Raw genomic sequence first — 22,863 nt, forward strand, 5'->3', positions numbered from 1 at the left:
GGGAACGGTATTTAACTTTAATACTTCAGTATCAATGCCATTTAAGATTTTGCACTTGAACTTTTTCAGTTCCTCCACAGTAGAACAAGCTCACAGTAATCACATTTTGACTTTCTGGGTTACTGATCATTTTGCTTTTTCTTAGTTTTAATCTCCAGGGTGTTTTCTGTTGGTATAAAAATGTTCTGCTTATTTGTGTAGGCAGATCCAGAACTACTTGCTGCATACACCTTAATAAATTGTACAGGCTTTTTATTGCATTTAAAGTCCTATCTGTATGACCACATTTTTAAAAAGTTTGTTAGTTTTGGATAATATCTGCCACATCATGTAGTACATCTATACGTTGAATACTGTTTTGTTTTGTTTTTTAACCTGATTTCAGTTGGTATAGTGTCTTTCTAATCTTTCATTTTCTCCCCTCCCTTTTCAGTGTTGCTTTTCTTATCTCTTTGTCTGTTACCTTTCCTGCTCTGGGTTCTGTTTCTGTTCTGTACTTGTTTTCTCTCCTCAAGACTCTCCCTCTTTCTCCCCCCTCCACATTTTTTTTTCTTCTTTCTCCTTAGCTGTCTGCCCTGCCTGACTCTGCTTGGCTTTGTGTACCGATGCCAGCAAAATGAAATTTAATCCCTGAAGCTTTTTCTGGTAGTGTTTCAAGGATCAAGAATCTTGCAAAGTGTAATTAGAGGGTTCTGCATGTCAGTCAGGATTTGATCCTCTTCTTAAAATTTGAAACTGAAGTTCCATGAACATTTTCCTCGTGAGATGTATTGTAAGTTTCATAGAAGTTGAAAATTCCCCTTATGTTCAAGATTTTTTTCTAAAATCTTAGCTCAGCGCTCAGAACAGTTTAGCATGTCTTGTAGAAAGTATGGGTCAGACTGTGAGCCGCTCTGGAGAAGGGGGCAAAGAGGGGTCAATGACATGGGAAACATATTTGTATGGTAGTGGTGCCTAGGAATCCTGATCAGGGCCTAATTGTGTTAGGTACTGTACAGACACACAACACAAAGATAGCCCAAGGAACTTACAATCTAAATACAAGACAAGAGACAACAGGTGGATACAGAAGGCAGACTGGGAAATTCCAAGGGAACAGTGAGATAATTGAAAACTGTGTGGAATTTGGGACTTCAGGAGTTTGTAGGGAACAAAGCCCTCCCCAATCCCTGTGGACCCTTAGGAAAGGGTGAACTCGGATATATGGAGATCTCCACACTAATCATTGTTTGTCTTCTCTTCTTTGATGCACATTTGCTGCAGAGCTCCTGTATGAGCCTTGCAGCTATTTCCCCTGAGGCTGCTAAGCAGCTGCTGTTGTGGGGATCCAGAAGCAATTAATGAAACTCCAAACCTAAGTAACTCTCACTCAGGCTTCTGTGTGGTAGTCCAAACGATCAACAGGAGACTGTGTGATTGGTGTCCAGCCCTCTGCTCAGCCCCCAGCTGTATCCTGAAACCCCACAGAACCTCTTCCATGTGGAGCCCCAGGAGAGGGCCCATCAGTTGGATGCTGGGAAAGAGACAGTGCTAGGGAAGTGACAAGATCTAGGACACTGCATAGAAATTCAGGGCTCTTCTCCTGAATTCTCCTAGTCTCAGGTGCTAGAATCCTACTTAAAGAAGAGTATGTTCTGCTGACTCTCACTACGTAACACAGGTCTTGAGTAGAGTAACATTGGGAAATGTTTCAGGAAAAGAAAGCCTAGCATAGACAAGACCTCAATGTTGCTAACACTAATGCAGCTCCACAGGTAGGAAAGCTAGTTCAGACAAGACTCTGGGAGCGTGCTGGCTTTTTTACCGCAGTGTCGTGTAGACTTGCTCACTATTAAAGAACTGTTGAATTTAAACCTTGTGAATGATAACATAATTACAAACTGCAGTAAAGGGTAAAGCTGCCTTGCAGTACTCGCAATAACAGCACGGTACTTCCAGCCCACCTTTCAATCAAGGTGGCCTTTCTCAAAGAGAAAGCGTAAAAGACTCTCTGCGGTGTTGCTGTCTTAAATTGTCCATTAATCTGTTCTGACCTATTTTTCGATGTCACACCTCTCTTCCGCACAAGTCAGCAGTTGTGATGTTTTCCAGTCTAATAAATAATTGAGATGTTTGAGAGGAACCAGAGAAGCGATGACAGCTGTGTTCAGCTCGCAAAATCTGGAGTGATGGAACCTGAGATGGAGAAATCGTGTGTCCCATTTTCCTCCATCTCCCAAAAGGACCCATTTAGCAACCATAATCTTCCAGCTGCAGAGGATAGAATGGGACTATATTTGGATGGTTTTAGAGCTGTTTTTTAAGATGGATAGGTTGCTGCTGATAATACAAAACATTTCCCTTTCTCCAAAGGCTGCATTCACAAAATTCTCAGCCTTTCTGACCTAGTAAGTGAGACCAGGAATTTAACTCCTGTCTCCTTTCATCCATGCAAAGCGCTTCCAGAGAGTTGTCTTGGATAGAGGGGCAGTCTCTGTAAAGTATATTTTGCAGAGTTTAATTTCCTTGAAATAGAAAGTTATAAATGGCCTGTTCCAAAGAATATAGTTGTTAAAGCAGCATCATTTTCATTGGTATGATTAAAGATCTTATGGTTATTTTCTTTACGGATTTCTGGTTTCATTGGTTTATAACTAAACAGTACAAATTTAAATAAAAATGAGTACAAATAAAAAATAGAAGTGTAAATGACATCAGTTGTAAAAACCAACCAATATAAAAGGAAATAGAGTTAAGTCTGAAAACCTGAGATCCTTGCTTCCACTTTTAATGCATACTATTTTTCCCCTCCCACAGTAACATGACTTAAGGCCAGAAGTTAGTGCTCTTTTTTAATCTAGTAGATATTTTGTTTTATGAACTTGTAAAAACCCAGGTGTTGCATTTTGTGTGTTGGCAAGACAAATCCAAGGTAATTTTATTTTGTGTTGTCGTTGGTAAGACAGAAAACTAATAGACTTAACAATGAATTTTAGTACCTGCTTGAGCTGTTCTTTCTTTCAGGTCTCAAATGTAAGAGCCGTCTTCACATGGAGTTATTCAGGAAAGCTGTTCCTGAATAACTGCATGTGTGGACAATCTCAGCCCAGTATAAGGGTGCCTTGTTCCTGTTTAACTTAGCCCTTGCTAAACAGCTGTTCCTGAATAACTTCATGTGTAGACAAGCCCTGAGTGGGAGAAGTAGTGAGCCTTTTAAAATTATTTAACTTCGGAGGGAGTTGAAGGCACTACCACCTTACAGTATTCGGCCCTTGTATTTCTTATTCTTAAAGGAGTTTTGAGCTAGGACCAGGGTGGATTTGATTTAAATCACTAGTCAGGAAGACTCGATTTAATCAAGGATTTCTACATAAAAATGCATTCTTGTTGGTTGTTATAATCTTAATACATATTCTTCACAACTCAGCGATAGATGTAGGTTTCATTTTTAGCAGGTACATACTATACATTTTTAAAGTAATTTATTTTGAAAACTTTTCAGATTAGTTTTACAGCTGTGTCAGAAAATGAACAATTGTTTGGTTATTTCATTTACCAAAGGTAATTGAAGCAGATATTTATGAAGTAATTGGGAGGTTAATCATTAATATTCGGAGGATTTTCTTGCCATGCTGTATTAGGAGGAGAACATCACTAGGCCTTGCACTTCTTTGTTGCACTGTTTGCATTTTGCATGCATGCCTGTCTTACCCACAGGTAGAGGAACTTCATTAAAATATTCCCAAACTGGGTCTCTCTTACGGCCTGCTGCCATTATAGATTTTCTCTTCTCGTGAGAGAATGGTACGGTAGATCTCAAATCAGTGAGTGCTACACTCAGAAAGACCTCTTGACTTCTGGAATATGCTGGTCAAGCAGTTTCACTTTTGTTTCTACTGCCTGTCCCTCCCTTCTCATATTTATCTCCAGACTTCTTTTCCTTGTCCAGATCTGTTCCACCCCCAACAATCTTCTTTCTATTCATTGAACTTTTCAAAACTTTGCACTTTTAGAGAGAGGTAAGGGATTGACTTTGTGTACACAAATTTGCAGAGGGACAATAGGGTTGAGGTCTGTTGTTTCTCACCTCTTTAGTTAGTTAGTTAGTTAGTTATTTTAAAACCTTTTTGCTGTTAACAAGCATTTTATCTCTGGAGACATAAATCCACAGTTTGAGAACTGCAAAACTAAACATCTCTGATGGTATCTTCTATACTGAGCACTGAGTCCCATTGGGTAGATAGAAAGATTAATCTAAATAATCTATACAGAAGTCCCTGGAACCCCATAAAATTGGGTCCCTAATCCATAAACTATTGGAACTCATTTACAAAACTTTTCTTAAACATTACATGAATATATTGTCTCATACTATAGAATTAGAATTTATAATCCCTATTCCATGATGAGATGTCTTTGAGCTATAATGTATCTTAATTAAAACTATCTTTAGATAGATTTTTTTCCTCAAAAAGCATTTTATCAAAATAATCCAATTTAAATAAAAAAAATCCATTTTTTTTTCTTTTTTTAAAAATGTCATTGATTTTTATACACCCTGCTTTCTGGTGTTGGTCATTGCACAATCACAGATCTCCTTGGCTAAGGTGTAAATGCTGTCATGTATGCACAGTTGTGCAGTAACTGAAGGAAAGAAAAGCATTGTCAAGCCACTCTTCAGGGATTTTTTTTTATTTTTTTAAAAAATGTAATTAATTTTTATCCACCCTGCCTAGAACTCTAGACAGCATTAATCAGACTGCAGTTTAATTACTCGTATGGAAAAAAACAATGATGTCTCACACAGACGATGCTAGTGATGCCAAAAGACTTAAATGTGGGTTAGAATAAGTAAACAAGTACAGATGGTTGCTCCGAAAGCAGAGTTAAATTATATGATGAAATTAAAATGCCTGCAGTCTTGGGAGCATGTTGGAGCAAGGAAGGACCAAAATGAAATTGAATTAAATGTGTTAGAGTATTGAAGCATCAAGATAAAGGCCTTGTGTATTCTAGCAAACTTTCTGGTTACAATTCTTCTGGATGGTAGCAACAATAGAAACTATAGTGTAGTTAGGACTCAGACTAACCCTATGCTGAGTGGTTAAAAACACTTGAGTCCTGTCCCCATGATTGCTTCTGTCGTCGTTGCTCTCATGGTGAATTACAACTACAGAGTTGGCTAGCTTACCAGACACAGGCTTCTACTAGGATAACTGTTGGTCCATTGGTTGAGCAAGCAGCTGGCGGTGGGATACATATACTTTGTCTAAGGCTACAAAACTACAAATGCCATTGTGGTACAAAGCAACCGGAGCATGGCTACCCATTGCCTTACATTAATTGTAAAGGGCCAAATTGTCCCCCATTGTGGTGCTCTGTAGCTATATAGAAGGTAGGAAACTCTCAATTTCCACCATATTACTGTCATTAGGTTTGTGGGGAGCATTGTTTAGCGCCAGTGAAATAGATAGTGTTTTGGGGTGACCCGCGGAGATATAGAACCTTGGAAATGATTCCCGTCTACCCCCTAACATTTGCATGACAGTATGGCTTTTGCAGAATCCATGCTCCTGTGTGTTCCTACTGGCTGCTGCTTTGACTCTCCTTTTCCTCCTGTCCTCTGGAGGGGTGGTTCAGGTCCTTGAGGAATACAGGAAATAAGATTGTGCTGATTGAATCAGTGTTCTCGTGCTTGCCGATTCTCCCCCAGACACAAGTTTTCAACCAGTGGAACGACACTGTAAAGAGTGGCAAACAGCACTAGCGGGGCTTTGGACTCAGGGAAAAGAGAGACAGGGTTCCATCCTTGCTGCGGCAACGCCCCCCTCCCCCTATTCTTCTCCTCCCACCCCCCAGTGGCTTTGCAGGGTCGGAATCCCCTGCACTAGTGGAAGTGAAGGGGCTGTTCCAGTCCCCGCTCCTCTTTATATAATGAGACCTTTGACATCCCTGAATATCCTCATAAAGGGGTTTATTATGCCGTGCTCCTGAAATGAAAAACAAAATCACTTACGAGTAGGTCTCCGTAAAGCTTACTATAAAAAGGTGCAATTAATGTTTCACACCAGGAGGGCATTCAAGGGCCCCTTGGTCTGTAGATTTCAGGATACTGAAGTGTTTCATGTGCTGAAATTAAAAGAATAAATCTGGTTTCGTTTTGAGTATTATACAGACATATCTAGAAGCTGTGTATCATATTGGGATCCTGGTCACTTTCCCACCTCTAATTAGGGGGGGATGTTTACAGGGCAAAAATTGCATGGCAGTTTGAACTCCATGAAGGAGTCTCAACATTCACTCTGAGCTAGGGGGAGAGGACTGCATTTAGACTTGTCCAAAAGAGGCAGTATATGCATAGAGGAGCATTGAACATTACACTTAAATTCGTGTGATAAAGAACCACGGTTGTGGGAAGTTCTCTTCTATTCCTTCCTTACAATGAAATTCTTAGTTGACAAATATTATGCAGACTCTTATGGACTCTCAGCTGTGATGTTGCATTGGAGGAAATCTATCCAGAGCCCCTTCCTGGGCCTCCTCTCTTCAAACCAATTATGAGTAAAAACGATGGCTGAGAAAAATGCAGCATGAGCACTAAGGACCCAAACCTGAGACCCTTACTCAGGCAAATTAAATTGGAGTTCTGCCTGATTGAGGATCTTAGGTAGGGTCCTTTGTGTTTACGCTGTATTTCTTTTCCTTATCCAACTTTTTTACTCCGACTTTATTTAAAGAGAGCAGCCACTGTAAGGATCTCAGTGTAGGTTCCTTATGATACAACATCATGCCTGTAAGTCCAACTAATGTACAGTGAGAAATTGGCCAGCTTTCTAGTTTGTCACTGTGAAATAAGCCATAATTAATCAGCCTCTGTTTTGGGGGCGGACACTTTCTTTTTTTAATGACTGATTTTTAGTAGCAGCTCTTGAAGGTTAGTAAAGTTGGGCCTGCCTTTTATTAATAAGGTCACTAAAATTCTAATTATTTGAGAATGGCCATCTTTATTTTTTTTGAGGCTGAGCTCTTATTTTTCATAGGGCAAGCTGTCATAGAAAACCTGAAGGCTGGAAAATGTATTGGCTAAATCGGCACTAATATATATATGTTCTAGACACCTCACTCAGAAAAAAGATAGCACACAATAAAATGGAAGGTGGATTGATTTGCTCCCTGGTATGGATTATTGCAGGAATGTATCTTACATGCATTGCTCTCTTATATTCAGTTTGCTGCAAAAACAGAAATGATGATTGAGATTGAGGACCAGGTATTACCTTCTTCAAAACTCTTGAACATTGCATGAAATGAATTTGACTGAACTGAAAGTGATTGTGAGTTACAACTGCAAAGAAGGAAAAGCTCTTTTCAATGAGATGGTGCTCTGTATTTATTTGTATTTGCTTTGCTTTTTAGAACAAAAGGCATGGAAACTCAGCTGAGTATGATGAGACTATTAAACACTGGAGAGGAGAGGGCACTTGAACTGACTTTGTTAATTAACTATGAAAAGTAAGATGAGATAGCAATGTCTCAGACTTTTGGAGCAGAGGGAGCAGAAGGGGAAGTCAATCCCCTCTGGTTGGATTATATCATTTAATTTAGCACCAAAGAGGTCTGGGCCTTACGTATGCCTATAACTTTGTTTTTAGTGGAATGTTCCATTTATTCTTTTTCCTTAACAAGCAACATATTGCTGTGTTTCTAAGAGCACCCCATATTTACCAACCATATCCTCCACAAACTATATCACAACCTGTAGAATTGTGACATGGATTAAATAAATAGGGTTACAGGCTTTGGGGTGTTTTTTGTTTTTGTTTTTTGCTTGTGGAGCACGGGCAAGACAGTTTACAGTAGCTCCTTTGGACAGGAAACCTGAAAATGGATATTTACAGGAGGGATATCCATTTTATTAATTTAACTGAAGACTTTATTGAGAGAGTGTTTCATAAATGAAACAAAATGGCAAATATCACTCCAGTGCAAGAAATTTCATAGAAATAAGATATATTTTTTGCTACAGGTTTTGTCAATCAAAATTCTTGCAAGCATTTAAATTTGTAAAATAAATTCTAAGTGAAGACCTAATATTTCATGTTCGTGTTAAATTATATAGTATGCACAACCAAACTTTTCCTCTTCAAGAATAATTGGACAACCTATTTGCTAACAAGGCACTAAAATTGGAATGCATTCATACAGTGCTATAGACTTTGAAGCAGTTGTGAAACTGTTTGTTTTCCTCATGTCCCATAAAAATCAGAAGGTAGTTCCCTCAGCCTTAACGTAAAACAAATGCATATTCATGTATTGTTATGCCTCTGTAAACTGCAAACTCTTCGTTCTCTCTAAAAATTCTGCTTCCGTTATTAGAAAATGGGTTTTTTATAAGAAATAGAAGAGGTATGCTATTTAATCCGTGTTGGAGAATTTAAAATCACTTGTTTGGGAGGGAAAAATAGTGGAGGTATGTTGCTTATCCCATTGGTGTATAGGCTTTTACACATAAGGAGACTGGTTTTTAAAAAAACAAATAGAAGTACAGGCTTATATTTTCAAAAGTGGCTAGTGTTTTTTGGATTCCCAATTTGAGACTCCTTTAAGGGCCTAATATTCAGAAAGCGCTGAGTACCTGTCCCCTGAAAATCAGGACCCTTTAAGTTGTCTCAAATTGAGCAACCAAAACTCATTAGTTACGTCTGAAAAATTAGGTCTCGGTGCATGAAATGTGGTTCAGATGAGATCGAAGTGTCAAACACAACAGAAGACCATATTGGGAGCATGCAATATCAGTAGGAAAATAGCAGATGAGTTGGAACAGCAGTTTAGTAGTAAGAGAAATGTAGAAGATTTGAGATTATGGTTAGACAGCCTACCTTAATAAGGTACGCCAACACACATGAATGTTGTAACATGGGGTGCATCGACCCCTCTTTCTTAACCTAGTATGGATTTTAATTCTACACTTTTTTGCAGTTTTTTTAATTAACTTGTTAAAAATCTGTAGTGTGTAAAATTGAACAGCTCGAACATCTCACTTTACAAAGGTACCATTCTTGTGATATCTAAATGTGCGATTTCAGTATATTAAAAAAAAAAAAAAAAAGGTATTTTGTTGGCTGACTTCATGTGGAAAAGCTGGTATTAATAGCATGCTTACTCCGATATGACAGGGAGGTGTCTTGACTGCTGTTAGGTACTCAAAGTGGGGTAAGGGAGGTGTTACTGGAGAGAGGATTGATAAATTCAGAGACTTCAGAGGTTAGAATATATATGCCATCTTCCAACCTTTTACATTAGCACCGCTATTGTGACTGTATAATAATGTTCAGTATCATTCAGCTGCAAAATAAAATAAGCACATTGCTTTGTGCACATTATTCTGTGCAGGAACCGTGCTTAATTTACTTTAGCTTGCCTTTGAACATTGCACATATCTGTTGTAAAAGCTGGCCACTTACCTTTTTTAAACTCAGTTTGTTACAGAATTATGCAAACAAACCAGGAAGTGAGCCGGGGAAAAATAGTACAGGTGACATGTTTAAATGCATTTCACACTTTCTATTTTGGGCTCACTTTAATTTCATAAATCAGATGGTTTTCAGAGTATGTCGATTCTTGCTAATATTTGTATATTTGCAAAAATAAACATAGCAGTTACTCTGTTTTTGTGAGCTAATTGATATTTCATTGTCTGTTTTTTCCGGGAGCTTTTATGATGCAAGTCCCAGTTCATCAAACCTAAATCTGTTCTCCAAATTATAGTTGCTCATCTCCCCATCATGCTGAAACAGGCAAAATTTCACGTTGTGCTTCTATCTTCTTGCCCATTTCAGAATCAAGGACAAAGCCTTCCCTCATCATCTTCACAATATTTGTTTCTGTGGACTTGGTTGGGCCCCTCTTTGGCTCTGTTGTATCTCATTCTATATTTGTTCTTTCTGCCTCTGAGTCTTTCAAATATCGGACTCCTCTCTTGGTTCATCCATGTTTTGCCACACGGGTGGTGTATGCTCTCCCATGCTGTCTCCACCATCTAGAGCAGCTTCATTTTGGCTTCTTACCTAGTTTCCAATTTTATCCTTCCTGGCCCATGACTCCTAACCCTCTTTCTGATTTAAAAAAAACAATCAAATCCTTTTTCTTAGAGCCTTCTATTTTCTCCATGCTTAATTCTGACATCTGGCTCTTGCATGCCACTGCTCTCCTGCCGTATCCTCAGAAGCCACATGTATATGTAATTGAATTGTCTGATGATTAAGTCCATACAATGGACTCAGGTGTGATGCATTTGTATGAATGACATAAACTAAATATTTTAACTCGTATTTCAAGCTTGTGATATAATATAAGACACCTTTTTATACATTTCCTATTTGCATATCCAGACAGTGGAATAATTTTGAAAATAAACTTGAGATTAAAAAGGTAAATTAGTTTGGTTGAATTTGCATTTTATGACTGACACATTTTGAAAATAATGCTGTCTGCCCTCATTATACAAGTTATTAATGAATTTGGACACTTGGGAGGCTTATCTGCACAAGCTGGGGACATTGCATGAAGTAATTTTCCAGGGAATAATGCTAAAAAGTAATAATAAAGCGATCTCCCTGGCTGGTACAGACAGTGTGTACATGTGCTAGGCTATACATCAATACTGAAGTATTCCTTTAGACTAATCTAAACACTAACCTATTGGATTGTAAAGCCCCTATCTAGTCTGTACTACCGTTTTGTAAACTATAGCACAGTTAGGCTTTGTCTACCAGCGGCCTACTGATCAGGGAAACTGTGTTAGCGCCTTAAGCAAGAATAATAATAATAATATTATTATTAAAAGCAAGAATAATAATGAAACGCTGTTTCCCTAGGGGTATGTCTGAATGGGCATAAAAGGTGTTGACGCAATCCAAAAAAACCCATTATGATTCAGGATGACTTATTTGAAGTGGTTTTAACTGGCAGTGTTGTAACCTACCCTAGAGCAATGGTTCAGATATGTTAGCTTGCACTTTAACAGAGCTTTTCAATCTTATTGAGCTAACACAATTGAAAAACGCTTTTTGCCTGACAAGACAGGCCTAGAATAACATTGGTCCCTCAGCTACTGTAAAGAGGGTCTTAGAGTAACTATGATCAAAAATTGGTGGATTAGTTAATCAAATAATGTGTATCAGATGTGGTAGTAATGTCTTTAGCTACCGCAGTTCTCAAATGCTTTTGTGGATCAAAACATGAGGTTTTGCTTAGTTTCTCAGCACCAGTTGACACTTGTTTTAAAATTAGACTATGGGTTTGTTTCAGGGCGACTGAACTGCAAACTGCAGTATTTTTTTTCTTGCTAATTCTTATGGGTATTTGCATTTTTTTTTAAATGGTTAAGGAAACTCTTAATTAATTACAGTAGGACCTTTGTAATCCCACGTGAGAGGACATGATAAACTCCAGCCATCGACTAGCATGGCGGTTGCGCATTGTGCATCATGAAAGACTATTTGGCTTTACACTGTACCAGACGACTGCATGCCACTACACTAGGTGAACACTTACATGAGAGCGAAGAGGAAGTAACTGATGTGATGTGCGTTAAAATGAAGTGTGTTCTTTGTCAAATGCAAATAACCTTTTAAAAGCACATCCATGTTTGGGACAGTGTGACCCCGGGGACTGGAAGTCTAGGAGACTTGCATCTGATTTTCAGATTTATCATGGCTTGTTCTATGACTTTGGGGAGGTCACTTCATTCTGTGCCTGAGCTTTCCTCTCCATCACATACAGAAGATTCTTCTTCACCTTTTTGAAGTGCTTTAAGAGCTATAAATGAAAAGCTCTATAGGAATGCTAAATATTAATTATTAGTGTAAGTAACTGAGTTCCCTGGTCATCCACCCCTTCCACCTCCTGCTTTCTTTGTCTTCTCTTTTAGGGTGTACTGTACTCCTTTTATTACTCATTCCATTGAAAAGACTTATAAAGGATGTTGTATTTAGAGCAAACTGCTAATGCTAATATATCTTACTTTTATAGAACAAATGCAAAGCAGCTCATTCAGAATGTAATTAAGAATCACTGCAATTCTGAACATCAGTGTAAAAATAGGTACTTAAAATATAATTTACGTTATGAGGTTTTTTATTGTTACCCTTACAATTTCTTGTCCTTTATTTAATCTGCCCTTGTGTTGAATTGCTTGCTTTACCAATAGAGTAAACTGCAGTAATGGCAGTTTTCATAACTATTGCTTTACTGCTGCCTTAATGCATTATTTAGTTGGCTTTCAAAGTGTTACTTGAAAAAATGAATACTAACTGGATTGGATACCATAGGACCATTTGACCTTCACACTGAATACCTGTTAAAAGAGCATAAAGAAAGGTTAATGTATCAAATTGGGGGAATGTGTCCACTAGGGCAGTGCTATTCAAAGTGGTGGTCCACGGACCGGTGCCGGTCCGTGAGCCATCGGCTGCCTGTCTGCGCGCACATTGGAAAAAAATTGCCGGTCCCCCACATCAGATAGTTGAGAAGCACTGCTCTAGGGTACCAAAGGAGCTTGTCTTAGTGTTGTCATCATTAATTGTATAGAAGGGGGAATAAACAGCCCATTAGTGAAATTAAAAACATGGACAGAAAATAACATAAGGCGATTGAGCTTCAAAACATACAACTCATAAGCGTACAGGAAAGTAATTGAAAACGTACTCGATGGCAGGGACGTTTCTGGGAAACGGAAATGCTGAGTGAAACCTGTTGGTGATAGTGGAGAGCAAATTAAACATGAGACTGCAAGACCTTATTGTAGCAAAAATGTGAATGCAATTTTGGGCGGCATCTATTGCGGCATCCCAGAGCCAGAGGTAATAGTTAGTCTTCATACGTCTCTCTCTCTCTCTGGCTTTGATGTAACTAAATCTGTAACAATGTGTTCGGTTTGGGGTATCTTAAGTGTTTTGCTGAATGAGGGCTTTCGCGATCGCAAATGGAGATATAAATCTACAACGGTTTGAAGGGTGGAAATGCCACCAATGGACAAAAATCAGGGTGGATGGTTATGGCTAGAACCTACAAGTGATGGCCTAAAATGAGGAAGGAACTCTTTTGGCTTCACATCATCTGAGTGAGATATAGTAAATTGTGGAAAAATCTCCAAAAGTGGGGTGGTGGAAACCCTATCTCATAGGGCACTTAAATCTAGAGTGGGGAAGAATGCTAGAAAACATGCTGTGAAGTCATCTACCTGCCAATGCAGGATTGTTCCTTAATAGACATCTCTAACGCCAATAAATGTGTATAAAAGTGTTGCTTTCGAAAATAGATTTGAAGTCATCCACACATTGTTCAAGGAAAGAGATTTGAAAATGGTTTTACATTTATTTTCACCAAAGTGATTGTGCATGTTTAATCTTGAGCATCCTGGTTTACCATCTGAGAACATGGATGTGTACATGTGACTGTGGTGTCACGTGTGCATGCCACTAAGTTAGTGGTTTACTTAAATGTTTTTCTTCACAGCGAGGTATCTTCTTGCTAATGTCACTAATGGAATTGGTAATTCTTGACATCTTAAACCAAGGGAAATTTTTTAAATTCAGATACCCAAAACACCAATTAAATATTTACCCAACCACTTTTAATTTTATTAATCATCAGCACTTGTTTCTGTATAATTAATTTTGCATTAACCTCTTTCAGCTGGATATGCCTAATGAGCAGATAGTTGCCAATCTGGATGCAATTATTAAGGATGTCTGTACATACAAGCCATTGAGCTATGGTAAGTAGTTTTTCCTTTAGGCTCTTAATTGAAGTTAAAGCAAATTACATAAATTAAGTAATAAGGAAGCGCTCTTCATCACTAACTATTGCCAAACACCCTACAAACACACATCACTTCATCTGCCTTTAGGATGGAGGCAGCTTTTCAGCCCTGATCCACCATGTTACTTAAACTTTACGTCTAGCTTTAAGCATATGAGTGGTCCCCTTGAGCACAGAAGCACTATTAATGTGTGCCTTGCTAAATCAGGAGTTTAGCATTGCTATGCACTAAAGGACAGCATAGGTCAGAAAATAAGCAACATTACCATACCCAACTGAGCTTGCAGGGAAGACTGTTACATAGGACTTAGTGGAATTTGGTCAGGACGAGGGGGTTGCCAAGCTAGAAGTTTAGGAAAGAATAAGCAAGCAGAAAATTCTTCCAGGCCTCTGCATCAATTCTACACCACTGATGGATGCCTCTTGCACTGTTGCGAGCCTTTACGCGGGTTGGATGTATGGATTCCACGGCCAGTGTTCATCGATAGTTCTACCCGACGTGGCTGCACTTCACCAGAGGTTCTGGGGTCACACATCAGCCACCTGTGCAGAGAACTGTCATCGGCCATGTTTTTGCTGTTGATATTACAAATTTGTCAGTTTATTTTCTGTTGCCTTTCTAAGCAATAGGATACGGTCACTTGTGAATAAAAATCCAGTCCACGTGTTTCCTACAGGCTTCAGAGAAGAATTGACTGTGCTCAGTGTTTTTAATTTATAATCCTAACAATGGGTTTCAGAGTAGCAGCCATGTTAGTCTGTATTTGCAAAAAGAAAAGGAGTACTTGTGGCACCTTAGAGACTAACCAATTTATTTGACCATAAGCTTTCGTGAGCTACAGCTCACTTCCTGCAGCATGCTCTTTTCATTGTTGACTTCATCATAAAGTAAACTCGCAGTGAATAGCTTCTGCATGATTGGAGGAACAGGAGTGGTTAATCAGCATAATAGTTTTAGAAGAAACAGCCTGATGATTGGTTGTTTTAAATAGAACCTCCAGTACACCTCTGTCTAATGTTAAATATTGCCTTGTCTTTACTTTTAACCTTTATATTGCTTTACACAATCACAGTGATTCTTCCCACTCTACTTTTTGTAGAAAATGCTCCCCCTACCATGCAGCACTTGTGCTCACCTCTCACTGTTGTTACATGTTATCTGTGGTGCTTGAATTCCTGGCACGATTTTATTTCTTTCCTATAGAAAAGAAACTTTTTTAAAGGGTTCAGTGTTTTAGAAAATATGTGGCTGATTGGATCACCCGAAGGATTAGTAATCAGCAGAAATGATAGAAGTCGGGCATCCTGACTTTCCAAGGTGTTTTGATAACTACATCAATCTAATAAAGTGGACATAAGCTGCTGGAGTGGCTCAGTGGTGAGGAAGAGTCAGTTTTGCTCTTCAGTGACTAATCCTTGCGACTTTAGTGTGTGGTGGTTACCACAAGGGGGTTAATTTATTTTAGTTTCCTAAAAGTCAAACGTTAACCTAGGTGTAACAACTGAAAGGTGATGTACAAAATCTACCATTCGAAGTAGTTGCTGCTAGTTTCCTGTTTTCCATTCCTCTCAAGCCCCCCTGTGCACAAGGTATAACAACCCAAAGTTATAGGATGTTTTCTTTACCGTATGTGCACATAACCATGTCATGGAACATGCATGCTTAGTGTATAGCTCTCCTTATGAAAAATTAAAAATTTTCACCAAATTAAGATTGCAGATTCATATGTTGCAACATAAAATAATTTGGATTCATACTTCCCCCAAAGAAAACCTAATGGATTTGCTTTTCTTTGGTTCCTTTTGTAGAAAGGCTCATTCTCCATTCAATACCAGGAGTCCAGCTGGCATGGGGAAGTTGTTGGTGTTTTTCCATTAATGAATGTTTGGAATATAAATGACTAATTTATCAGTTTCTGTAGATCTGCAGATAAGGAAAATTAATTCTGCTGTGTTCCATATCCCTGGAGACAAAAATATGAAATCTAAGATTATTTTTTCTTGCCTGACACACCTAATAAAAAATCAAAGAAACGCCAGCTTCCCTGCAGTCAGTGACGTTGTATATTAATGTTGAGTTGCACTTAGCATGGGGGGAAAAAGATTAACTGTTCTAAATGAGAAATTTTAAATCATCACAAACAGAGCTACCCAGGAATAATGATAACAGAGATGAATATTTAATCAAAGTGGTGATTACTTTGGGACTAGAGCAATATTGTGTTTGTTTGCAGCACACTTGAAGTTTGCATTATTACATTATTTGCCTTATTTATTATATTTCAATGCAGTATTCCATTTAAACTCCTTATTCAGTCAATTTGCAATGCTTTATTCTATTGCTTGCATTTTTTAGCACCAGCCATACATTTAGTGCTATCAAATTTTGTCATTTCCCCTTTTGATATTTCCCTCCCTGATTCCTGACCTTCCACATCAAATGGACCACTAAGCCCTTTCCTGAATCCATCTTGGCTTTTCCTTCTCACTCCCCTCTCACCCTAACTAGGAATTTAGAACCACCAGAGCCCTCACCACGTTGTTCTCCAGGTGCAAGGCACACTTCTTTGACCTTGCTGTAGCTAATATAAACACAGAGCATACTGTACTTATAACTTATTTAAAAACACAATGAAAAACACTCCACAGAATGCACTTCCCCGTGGGAGAGGATATGGGAGAGAGTGAACTGCATGTGACAAATGTTGGTCACATTACTTAATGTTCTACTGGAGGACGCTCAAATTGTGATGAGGGAAGCTTAAAAACCTGTATAACCCAAACAGAAGCCTGATCTCTCTCCTTTTCACAGGAGTGGGGCTTCCCAGCCCCTCAGCAAGCTCTGCATTACTGTTGAACCTCATTCCTTTTGTGCTTTTGAAGGGGCCTCCAGGTAGGGTCAGACTTCCCTGTCTACCCCTTTTCCCCTTTCAGGTGTGTGGCTGTGCTCACCAGGTGCTCTACCTTCCTCTCTCGCTGTCAGGTGACGTCTGTGGGGTAATGCTGACCTGGACCATATTTCTTCTGAGCGGAAATATGGACCATGCAACATCGAGGTTGATTGTAGGAGTGCTGTTCTTTATTTTCATTCTGCTCAAATGTGAAGAAGAGCTCTGTGAGATGCATATCTCTTTGGAGGTGTAACACGTTTCCTCGGTCTGATTGAGCTTTTACTCTAGAGCTCTGCCCTGTTACTCCACTCTGCCCACTGGAGTTAGTTCCCACCATCCTGGAAAATAGATGGAGCCTCTCTAAATGGTCAAAGTGGGTATTTTTAATTAATAGGTATATAGCCTCAGTTTGAAATGAGCTTTTTTTATGATCAGGGAAAATTATGTACATTACTGTACAATTTTCAAAACTCCCTAAGTGACGTATTTAGGAACCTAAGTTACTTTTGAAAATGTTACCCTAGGATTACATGTTTGGTTGCAAGAACAAGCAGTTTATAGGCTGCTAAGGCATCTGCATTATATACCGTAGTACTGCTCCAGTCAGAATAACTGAACCATAACTATATTGATTTTGAATGAATCTGTAAAATTTTAAAAACTGCAGTACTTCTCTCATAAATACACACACGTCTATAACATACTCAGATAATTAGTATGTAAGGTCCCCTGGGAAGAAAATGTAAGGGAAAAAGGAATTCAGGAGAGTTAGTAGTTTCTCAGAGTAAATATTTAAGGCAACAACAAACTATCCTAATGCAAAGAACTATAGGAAGAATCGTAAGATAGCTCGAGCAGGAGCACTTTACGTTACCTGAAAATCAAAAAGGATTACTACAAAAAAGTGGAATCATGGGCATAGCTAGAGATCAGTATTAAAAATAGCCCAAGCAGGTCAGGACAAAATCAGGAAAGCGAAGGCACAAAATGAGTTGCACTGAGCAAGGGACGTAAAAGCCAATGAGAAGAGGTTCTATAAATGCATTAGGAGCAAGAGAAAGATGAAGGAAAATGTAAGTCCACGATTTACAAGGGAAGGAGAGCTACCAGTGGACAACATCAAAAAGGCTGAAGTGTTTAATGCCTATCCTGCTTCAGTCTTCTCTTAAATAAATAATAATAAATAAAAAGTTAATGGTGACTACTAGATGCTTAACACAGTATTAACAAGGAGGGAGGCAAGAATAGGGAATGAACAGTTTAAAGAATATGTAGATAAATGAGATATATCTAAGGCGGGGCCTGAGGAAATTCACCCTTGGAGCTATAAAGAACTAGCTAAAGCAATCTCAGAGCCATTAGTGATTATCTTTCAGAACTCCGAGGAAGGATGAGGTCCCAGAGGACTGGAGAAGGGCAAATGGGGTACCTGTCTTTTAAAAAGATAACACAGAGGACCTAAAGAATTAGAGACCAGTCAGCCTAACTTCAGTACTTGGAAAGATACTGGAACAAATTATTAAACTACAAATTTGTAAGCACCTATTGGATAATAGGATGATAAAATAGCCTACAGGGATTTGTCAAGAACAAATCATGCCAAACCAACCAAATTTTCCTTTTTGACTGGGTAATTTGGCCTAGTGGATGAAGGGGGAGAAATAGACATGATTTATCTCCATTTTAATAAAGATTTTAGCACAGTCCCACATGACATTCTCATAAGCAAACTAGGGAAATGTGGTCTAGACAAAATTACTATAAAGTGGGTTCGCAACTGGTTGAAAGACCAGTTCTCAATGGTTCGCAGTCAAACTGGGAGGACATACTTAGTGGGGTCTTGCACGGATCTTTTCTGATCAGTATTTTAATTAATGACTTGGGTAATGGAGTGGAGACCATGCTTCTAAAATTTGTGGATGATACCAAGTTGGGAGGCGTTGCAAGCACTTTGGAGGACAGGATTAGAATTCAAAATGACCTTAATAAATTGGAGAATTGGTCTGATATCAACAAGATGAAACTCAGTAAAGACAAGTGCAAAGTACTACACTTAGGAAGAAGAAATTAAATGCACAACTACAAAATGGGGAATAACTGGCTAGCCAATAGTACCCCAGAAAAGGATGTGAGGGTTATACTAGATCACAAATTGAATAAGAGCCAGCAATGTGGTACAGTGGCAAAAAAGGCTAATGTCATTCTGGGGTATATTAACAGGAGTGTCATATAAGACCTGGGGGTGATTGTTCCACTGCTCTTGGCACTGGTGAAGCCTCAGCTGGAGTACTATGTCCAGTTATGAGTGCAACACTTTAAGAATCTTGTGGACAAGTTGGACAGGGTCCAGAGCAAACCTGATCTGTGGGGAAAGGTTAAGAAAACTGGATATTTTCAGTCTTGAGAAAAGAAGATTGGGGGGGGAGGGAGAAAAATCTGAGAACTGTCTTCAAATACGTTATGGGCTGTCAGAAAGAGGACTGTGATCAGTTGGTCACCGTGTCCTCTGAAGGTCAGTCAAGAAGCAATGGAGATTTAATTTTCAGCAAGGGAGATTTAGGTTAGATATTGGGGAAAAAACTTCCTAACTATAAGGGTAATTAAGCACTGGAATAGGCTCGCAAGGGAGATTGTGGGATCCCTGTTGTTAGAGGGTTTAAAGTCCAGGTTAGACAAACATGTGTCAGGGATGATCTTAGATATCCTTGGTCCTGGCTCAGCTCAGGGGGCTGGACTAGATGACCTTTCAAGTTCCCTGCTAGCTCTGCATATCTCTGATTCCATGTTTGTATATAAGCATCATATCAGCACTGGTGTAAACTGACAACATTGTGGTTGAGAAATAAACAAAATGGAGATCAGGTTGTCCCCCAAGACATTCTTTAACCCCGTACGGCTTGGTGATACTGCTTGTCTTTAACAACTGGTAGGAAGTAGGGGTGGATATGGCATACATCACAAGGTAAGTCAGCCTGCAGGTATCAAAAATTCTACTAGAATAATTCAGAAGTTATTTTCTGTGTTTTGTTTTTTAGGCCCATTTGTGCAGCGCTTGATTATTCGAAGTTCAACCAGTGAAGGTTTACAACTAAATCTAAAGCGTTTTCTTCCTCAAGTAGAGGAAGTGGACAAAGAAGATGTTAAAGAAGCAGAAGCTCCAAGATAGCCTGCCAGTGTATTATACTGCAAATTCTCCTAGCATTTTCTATTCAAGAATCCCCAGGAGTATTTAAAAATGTGTTTTCCTATTAATTTGTTTGTTTACTCTCAGAAATTGGTGGTGTAGCCCTGATCTCATCTTCTTTAGAAAGTTAATAAATGTCATGTTTGAGATTTCATTTTTAATTCCTGCAGTATCAAAGGTACCTTTAGACTTTGAGCCACTTTGTTTCCTCCGTGTGCAGGTGAAAGCTTTCATCAAGTTCAATTTGTTACACATCATATTGTAATTTAACCAAAACTTACTTTATTATAAATTCCCATCATTGCTATATAACCTTCCAGGGCAATAGTCTCATAATTGTGCATGCTTAATTCTTCATTAGTACTATTGGGAATGATGGGCCCAGTCCTGCAAGGTGCTGAGTATGCTCTATTCCAGTTGAAACCAATGGGAAAAGAGTACGTGGCACTTTGCAGGATTGGGTCCTGTGTAAGCTTTAATGCACGGTAGTTGAATTAGTTCATTTTGTTGGAGGTGGATGTAGGTTTACTAGGCAGAAATGGGTCACATTCCACTTTCTGTAACACCTGTAAAACATCTGTAAAAATGGAATAACTCCACTGCAGGCAGGTGGTGTTACTCCTGAAATTTGCTGGAAATATCATTCTGCTCTGCACACGGGGGGAGGGGATTGCAAGGAGGTATACGCTTTTTTTTGCACTTCTGTGATACATGGGCCTTTGAATGAAGGATAGTTAGACAGCCCCTTAGCCTGAGGCCTGTGAGCCTAAGTTAACTGGCATGGGCCAGCCGCAGGTGTCTAATTGCAGTGTAGACATACCCTGAGAAGCCTTCCTCCCCCCCCACCTTGTCTTCCATCTGACACTATAGAAGACACACACATACACACCCCACCCCACTCCCCGCATGGGGGGCTGGGCATAGTGAGGCCAGTGGTGGAGTGCTGTTCCTGAGGTCATCTGTTTGCTTGCAGAGATTTCCTTGCATAAGAATGACAATAGGTAGCGTTCTTACATAGATTTTCCATGCAGACTCTGTAACAGCCCTGGGGTTGTAGGACACGTGTGAGTAGGGAATGAGTAGTATCTGGGAGCTGTATTGCTATGGGCATAGTGATGGGCCAGACCTGCATATGTGCACTGCAGTTTGTCAAATTTACCTGACTACTTCAGGACATCTGTGCATCTGGCGGCCCAGAGCCCCCTGACAGAACAATGTAAAGGAAACTCCGTGACTTTCCTGTCTCTTCTGCATGCTTTACCTGCATGACCCTTCAATTCTTGGCCAACGAAAATTATTAGAGTTGGCTGAAAGATGTTTAATTGAGAGATGGCTTTTTTATGTGAAAAATATGTAAAAAGAAATTGATCTGCTATAAGTAAATGAAAAATTGATAGTTTTTGATTGACTACAAAAACTCAAAAATTGGGACTGGTTTCAAACCCCTTAAACTGCAAACAACTTTGGAATTTTTTGCAGAATTAGTGTTTAACTTTTTTGACCAGCTGTAGGGTTATGCAATCAGTTGAATCAATAACACTGAAAGCTTTTGGCACCAACTAGCAGTTACTATTAATCATTGTAATTCAAAAATTGACCATTATGTTTACCTCAGAGTTGATGTGATTAATATGGTACATGTGGGCTGTAATTAAATGTCTTTTTTTCTCCCCAACATACTGTTTGAGTAAAAGCTTTGATTCTGTAGCATAAAAACATGAAATTTTAAGTAGTTGACCAAAAATAATTTTACTCCACTTTACTGTGTGTAAAAACAAATGAAAACCGCTCTACCAAAGCATTATCAACTCACTGATCATAACCAGTAGGTGGCATTCATCTTCTGTGCAGAACAGTTCAACTTAATTTGTCATTCTGTGTTTTCTCAAGTCCTCAAAGCACAGATCAAGAAAATTGAGACCAAGAACTTTACATGATTCAGAATGGAAACTGGATATTTATATGAATATCCAGAAATCTAGAGTTTTCAATGACAAAAATATTAAACCTTGTGGTCCAGGGTCTAAAACAATCTCTCAATACTAGCGATCAGGATGAGGCCTAATGTGGGAGGCAGATAATCCCTCATCCTTCTTCTGAAGTATCTAACTACTGTCAGAGACAGGATGCTGGTCCATGTGGACCTTGCCACCTGATCCATTGACCCCCTCAAATCAAAGGGAGTCCTTCTATTGACTCTCTTTCAGGCAGGAGGTGAATAAATACTGTCTTGGTTTGGAGATAAAATCCAGTGAGACTTTATTGCACGATACTTTTTCCCTCAAGTAATCTTTTTTGCCACCAAAAATTTTACCAAGATATGAATATTAAGACCTGGGTTAATTTGATGTTCATGAAAGTGAGTGGCTGACATTACTAGCAAAAATAGTGTCCAATTATGTGATGTTTGAAGATGTAGACTCTCATCTGCTAGGCTGAAACAACCAACTTACTTTAAATGTTGACTAAATTAGGAGTTGGACCAAATTCCAGAGAGTTGACAAGCTAATCCACTGTATCACCTGTCCTTATAGAAATGTCTGTATTCTAGTTTAAAGTAGTGGAAATATAGATATTAATTAAAACAATCTGTAAATATCATAGATAAAACTTTTTGCCATTTTTTTCTTCATTTTTAGCAGAAGTTAGAATAAGTTGTAAGGTATTTCTTATAGCACTTGGGAAGCTCTGGCGTATTAACCTATGAGCCACTGCTTTTGGCAACAACCAATCGATGGAAGGGGGAGAAAATTCATACATAGAATTGTTCACCTTTTCCTGTGATTTGATTCAGTTATATCTCTGTCACCTGCTGGATGCTCTCTGACCACGGGATGTGGTGTCCACTGAATTCTTCTGTATACTGTGACGGGGCAAGGCAAGATGGCTATAGAAAAGTAGTGGGAGACAGATATATTAGCTCCAGGCTAAACAAATCCCTGGTACCAGGATAAGTTAAATGGTAGCTGCTCCAGGTCAATTAAG

The 22,863-nt window shown here is 38.9% G+C and overlaps 1 protein-coding gene across 1 annotated transcript in view; it reads left to right on the forward strand.

Moving 5' to 3' along the window:
- MRPL1 (mitochondrial ribosomal protein L1) overlaps nt 1-21,553 on the forward strand; it is a 38,400-nt gene extending 16,847 nt beyond the window's left edge. Inside the window, exons 8-9 of the mRNA XM_048846875.2 lie at nt 13,678-13,759; nt 19,730-21,553. Of these exons, the coding sequence (XP_048702832.2) occupies nt 13,678-13,759; nt 19,730-19,860 (213 nt within the window). The 3' untranslated portion in view covers nt 19,861-21,553. The remainder of the gene's footprint in view (nt 1-13,677; nt 13,760-19,729) is intronic.
- Nucleotides 21,554-22,863: the final 1,310 nt, after the last annotated feature.

The sequence above is a fragment of the Caretta caretta genome, chromosome 4 (genome assembly GCF_965140235.1).
Source record: "Caretta caretta isolate rCarCar2 chromosome 4, rCarCar1.hap1, whole genome shotgun sequence".
Classification (NCBI taxonomy): domain Eukaryota; kingdom Metazoa; phylum Chordata; order Testudines; family Cheloniidae; genus Caretta; species Caretta caretta.